General features: G+C 42.8%; 1 protein-coding gene across 5 annotated transcripts; it reads right to left on the bottom strand.

The window, feature by feature from the left end:
* Nucleotides 1–834: 834 nt before the first annotated feature.
* Nucleotides 835–5,242, bottom strand: TEX51 (testis expressed 51). 5 transcript variants are annotated; one of them, XM_072613416.1, is made up of 7 exons: nt 5,014–5,242; nt 4,838–4,912; nt 4,354–4,443; nt 1,884–1,901; nt 1,700–1,801; nt 1,447–1,528; nt 835–1,312 (listed from the first exon to the last, which is right to left on the bottom strand). In XM_072613416.1, exons 1-7 carry the CDS (start codon nt 5,210–5,212, stop codon nt 958–960), a joined length of 921 nt encoding a protein of 306 aa, XP_072469517.1. In that variant the 5' UTR covers nt 5,213–5,242; the 3' UTR covers nt 835–957. The 5 variants fall into 5 exon arrangements, with proteins under 5 accessions (XP_072469517.1, XP_072469518.1, XP_072469519.1 ...); XM_072613417.1 differs by having other exon boundaries at nt 1,700–1,783; nt 5,014–5,241; XM_072613418.1 differs by lacking the exon at nt 4,354–4,443.
* Nucleotides 5,243–5,517: the final 275 nt, after the last annotated feature.

Raw genomic sequence — 5,517 nt, 5'->3', positions numbered from 1 at the left:
CTAATGAATGACTCTAGAATAGTAACTAGGAGAGAGCTCTCTAATGGCATTCTGGAGGTCTCTGTTCTCAGTTTTATTCAGTGAAATATTTTTAACAGTGACTTGGATGAAGACGTATGTCAGTGCTAGTTAATGCTCATTGGAAGAATGCATTGTGTAGGTGGAGCAGACTTGGAAAAACAGGCCGCTTGTTATTCTGGAAAAATTCAGGATGTTATATCTCTCCTGTCACCTCTGTAGGATTCAGTTGAACTCTCGTTTCCTCCTCTATCCTTCCCTTGGGTAATAAAGTTCTAACCTTGGTTTGTATTTTTCTCAATAGTTCTTGCCTGTTTCTTTCCTGTGCTATTTGAGACACATATCTTCTATTGACAGGTGATAGTTTGGACTTCGTGAATACTTTCTATCTGAGGTTCTTTCCCTACCCTTATGAAATGATCCCCCAGCTAAGACTGGCCCACAATCCTTAACAACTTGCCCCATCCGCAACAATGGCACACAAATATCATATCTTGCTATGTTAGTGTGACTAAATTTAAACACTGTAGCATGCTTACACGTTATCTAGTGTAACCCTCTTATTTTAAGGTTTATAGAGAGTTTAAATGACTTGTTTCCAGTTCCTTTCTAAGTCATTTGTTCCCAGGAGCAGAACTAGGATTCAGACTAGAATCTTGGAGGCATAACTCATGCCTTAGATGACTGAATTGGGATCCAGAAAGATCAATATAGGTTGGAGTGATGGGCTGAAACTAACAAAATGTGTTTCCCTTGGGACCCAGAGCATCCAGACTCCAGTCCCAATGTTCTCAATGATGGCAGAGCCTAGATGGGTTATTCTCAACAAAATGATTTATTTCTTTTGCTATATCACTTTCAGCAAGAATTCTTTCTCTGTCTTGTTCACAGACTTCTTGACATGATGGGTTCTAGTTCCTGGTGGTTTGTCTTCTAATATTATTCCCTTTTGTTGGTCATCTCGTTCAGTGACCCTGAAAGATGTGGTGATTCAAAATATAGTTCTTTTACTGGGATAATCACTTCCATTGATTTTACTGGTACAGGTGCCAGTGGTTGTTCTGATACAGTCTTTGGGGGTGGCAATAATGGCGGTGGTGGTGGTGGTGGTGGTGGTGGTGATGGTGACTGTGTTGGTGCTAGACCTGGTTCTGGTTCTGGTTTATTCAGCTCTACAGAATCCTTCCCAAGCTGCAGGGGCCTCCACCATACAGAATCCTTCCAAAACTGCAGGGGCCTCCACCATACAGAATCCTTCGCAAGCTGCAGGGGCCTCCACCAAAAGTAGTATAACCTGGGATTAAGAAACAGGAAAATAAATGTGTCTGTTTAAGGAGACTGGGGCAATAGGTGTAAGTGTGAAGAAGATAGGGGGTAGTGGTCAGTAGTTAGTATCTGGGGATGGTTCTCATTCAATTAACTACTCACACAGATCCAAATGTTGATACAAACACACAGAGGATGAGGATGATGGTACTTCCAATCCAAATGGTCCGTGGCAGGAGGGCTTCTAGGGAACATTGGCCAGTATGGCCCCAGAGGTCAGCATAAGGTCAATTTGAGGTGAAAGCAGAGCTAGATGAACAGTGTGAGTTCAGCAGTCATGTGAATTCTGAGCTCAGTCATTGCTGGCAGAAGTCAGTTAGTGGCATTTGGAGTCAGAGACCAAGGGATCACTTACCATTACAAAGAACAGGGTCCTTGCAGGTCAAATAGTACTTCTTACAGTTGATACAGTTAGCTACCTCTGTGGAAGGTCCTGTGACTGGTGAATATGTGTGAGCTAGGTTTAGACTTACGCTTAGAAGGGAGTTTCCCACACCAGCCCCTTACCTACCCACACCCAGACCACCAAATATACTTACTACAGGATTCACTGCAAACTGCAGAGAAAAGCAAGATGTTAGGAAAACTGCCATTGCTGGAGTGTGGGTGGGATGGGGGGGTAGGTTTGTGGATGGCAGAATTGGGGAAAAGGACTGAGGGGAGGGATTAGGGAAAGGCTCTGGGGATATGCAGGTAAAAGCAAAATAAGTCAAGGGGAAGTGCGTGCCTGCTTGCTTGCGTGTGTGTGCGTGCGTGCGTGTGTGCGTGTGTGTGTGTATAATTTTTAGGATCATAGCACCCAAAGTTACAAGATCCTAGGAGATCATCTGTTACATTTCCCTCATTTTACAAATAAGGAAACTGAGACTCTGAGGGGTTAAGTAACTTGCTAAGATGGCATAGATAAAGTAGCAGAATCAGAATTCAAATCTAGGTCTTCTGGTTTTTCTTAGTCCTTCTTAACCACTCTTCAGGTTAGGATATTTTGACCATACCCTCTTCCTGTATACTTTCCCTTTGGCTTCCATGATATTGCTCTCATCAGGTTCTCCTACCTTTCTGATGACTCTCCCTCTTTACTGGATCATTATTCATTTCCTACCTGATTAGCATGAATGTCTTCAGGGCTCTCTTCTGGATCCTCTTTTTTTCTTCTTATGCTCACTGTCTTGGAGATCCCATTAGCTCCCATGGGTTTACAGAACTACTCCCAAATCTCCACCTATCTACTACTACTTCTACTACCACTACAACTACAACTACTACTACTACTACTACTACTACTACTACTACTACTACTACTACTACTACTACTACCACCACCACTACCACTACTATTATTACTACTACATCTATCTATCTATCTATCTATCTATCTATCTATCTATCTATCTATCTATCTATCATCTATCTATCTATCTATCTATCTATCTATCTATCTATCTATCGCTCCTTCCTTCCTTTCCTTCCTTTCCTTCCTTCCTTTCCTTCCTTCCTTCCTTCCTTCCTTCCTTCCTTCCTTCCTTCCTTCCTTCCTTCCTTCCTTCCTTCCTGCCTGCCTGCCTGCCTTCCTTCCTTCCTTCCTTCCTTCCTTCCTTCCTTCCTTCCTTCCTTCCTTCCTTCCTTCCTTCCTTCCTTCCTTCCTTCCCTCTGTCTCCCTCCTTCTCATTCTGTACTTCAATCACAATTTACAACTGTTTACCAAATATTTCCTAGGTAGATGATAAGACTCTCAAACTATGTGGAATTCATTATCTTCCTTCTCAAGTTTCTCCTTCAAAATTTCCTATTTCTGTTCAGGGTACCACTAGGAGTGTGCTGGAACCAACTTTTATTGATTGTTAAATTTTGGGTCTGAACAAATTGGCAAATACCACAAATCATGAATCGATTTATTGTTTTGTTGATTGTCTAGACTTAAGAGAGTAATGGAGAGAATGTTAATACTGCAGAATCGGAGGTATCAAGTACATCTACAAATCTTGCAGATAATGGGGAATGTTTAACAAAATAAATGAAAATACAACATAATGTTAATTTGTGGTTTTATTTCCATTTAAGTTTATTACCACTAAATTGTAGATTCAACTCTAAAGTATGTCTTTCTTTTTTTTTTTGAGATCTGGTTAAACATTTACCAGCACACCCTTGGATATCACCAGCCCAGATGCCTGTTAGGCAGGCAGACAACCTTCCTCAAAGTCATCTGAAAATCTTTCCACTTTCTCACTCCTTCTACATCCAATCAATTGCCAAGTCTTGCTGTCTCTCCTCCATAGCATCTCTACCATCTGTCTTCTTTTCTTACCCTCTGTTCCAACCTTCTTCAGGTTCTTATCCCCTCTCTTGGACAACTGTCTAACAAACATGCTTTTTAGTCATTCTCTCTGATCTCAGCCTCTCCATTATCTGGTCCATCTGCCTCCACACAGCTGTTAGCAGTTTTCTGAGAAAGAAATTTGACTATGCCACTCCCCTGCATAAACTCCTTAATCTGGTGTTTAAGGCTCTCTACAATCTGATTTTCAGTCTTGTTTTATACTTTTCCCCTCACAAACTCAAGCCCCACTGGTCCTTGCTGTTTCCCAGACTTTTACTACAAATCCCACCTGTGTGCATTCCCATCAGCCCATCTCCAAAGCCTGGAACAATGCATTCTTTTTACCTCTGTCCCTGAGAATACTTGTGTATCCTTAAAGTTCAACTCAAGTACTATTTTTCTTCTAGTTAGCTTTCCCTGATTCCCCCAATCGTGAGTGCTCTGTTCCTCTTCAATTTTCCTTGGACTATAGTTATTTCTGAATGTAGGCCCTTAAATGATTGCTAAATCAAATGTCTATGCCATGGAATATGAGGAAGGAAGAGGAATAAAGTGGAGATGCTGAGGAGGTATGTGAAGCGGCAGAAAAAAAGGGGTGAACAAGATGTGTGATTTAGGCTCTTGATTCCTGTGTCTGAGAAGAGTGGGAGGCTGGATATGAGGCCAGAATGTTAGTCCTGACCCCTCACCCTTGTCCTTCAGCTCTCGAGCTGCCTTCTGCAGCCCCTGAAGAAATCCTTTCCCATGGATCTGAATTTTGTTCAAGAGCCTGATCTTATCTGGGTGGAGAAGAGTTTGGGAAAGAGAGACACGTATCAGTGGTAAACTGATAACTGTTTAACAATCTACTCTCTGAACAAAAAAAAGTACTTTTGACACTTTTAAGGCAACTCTGAATTATTAGCATTTCTCCATCTTTTCCTTAAGTCTAGACAATTAACAGAACAATAAATGAAGCTCTAATTTGTAACATTTGTGGAGTCCTATGATAGAAATGCTCATTGAAAATTTATTAGTTGGTGAGCAGGTTTGAGCTGGCCCTGGGCCATCCCTGCCTCCTAGCCCTTCCCCACATGAATAATGAATGGTCAAGTTCTTTCCTCTTGAGCTCCAGACCTTGCCTCCCCACCCTTAGTCCAACTCTAGGAAACCCAAGCATCAAATTTCCCTCACCAGACCGCCATTCTTTAATTGCAACATCTAGGTGACTGAAGAATATGGCAGCTTCCTCTTCTAGATGGGCACGATCTGAGGGGAAGGTTGTGAAGGGTGTTGAGTTAGGAGACCTTCAAGATTCCAAGATCGAAAGAATTGGGGGCAGGGAATAATTTTTCTTTTCCCTCTCTCACCAAGGAATTGGGGATTGACTGGGACGTTCTTCTTGAAGAGTAGGACGCGAAGGCAGGTAGAAAGATATAAGGGTGGCTGACGGGAGCCCCAGAGTACCTCTAAATCATATTGTACTAGGGGGAGCAGATCTGACCAGCATCGGAGACAGGAGCCTTCCCCTAAGGAGGGAAAGAGGGAGCTAAGCAGAAGAAAGAACATCGAGAGAAGTCACACCAGTCAGGCCAATGCCCTTCTGTGACCTTGACAATCACCTCCCATGGCATTCCACCTGGAACCCGAGCATTTGCCTTCCCAGATACCAGGTTCTCTCACTGGGCCTGGTAAAAGCCGAAGGAATAAAAGGAGTGTGAGACCCTGGGTACAAATACTTGGGGGGTGGATTAAGACTAGAAGGATTTAGGATAGAAGAGAGGAAGGGTAGCAGAGTAGACGGAGCGATAGACTGATCAAGTTGTGGCAGAGGGTATGCACTGTGTAGGGACAGTTTGGGATTCCCTCTGGTG

Source organism: Notamacropus eugenii, chromosome 5 (genome assembly GCF_028372415.1).
Source record: "Notamacropus eugenii isolate mMacEug1 chromosome 5, mMacEug1.pri_v2, whole genome shotgun sequence".
In the NCBI taxonomy this organism is placed as follows: domain Eukaryota; kingdom Metazoa; phylum Chordata; class Mammalia; order Diprotodontia; family Macropodidae; genus Notamacropus; species Notamacropus eugenii.
This window is presented reverse-complemented; position numbering and strand designations above follow the sequence as displayed.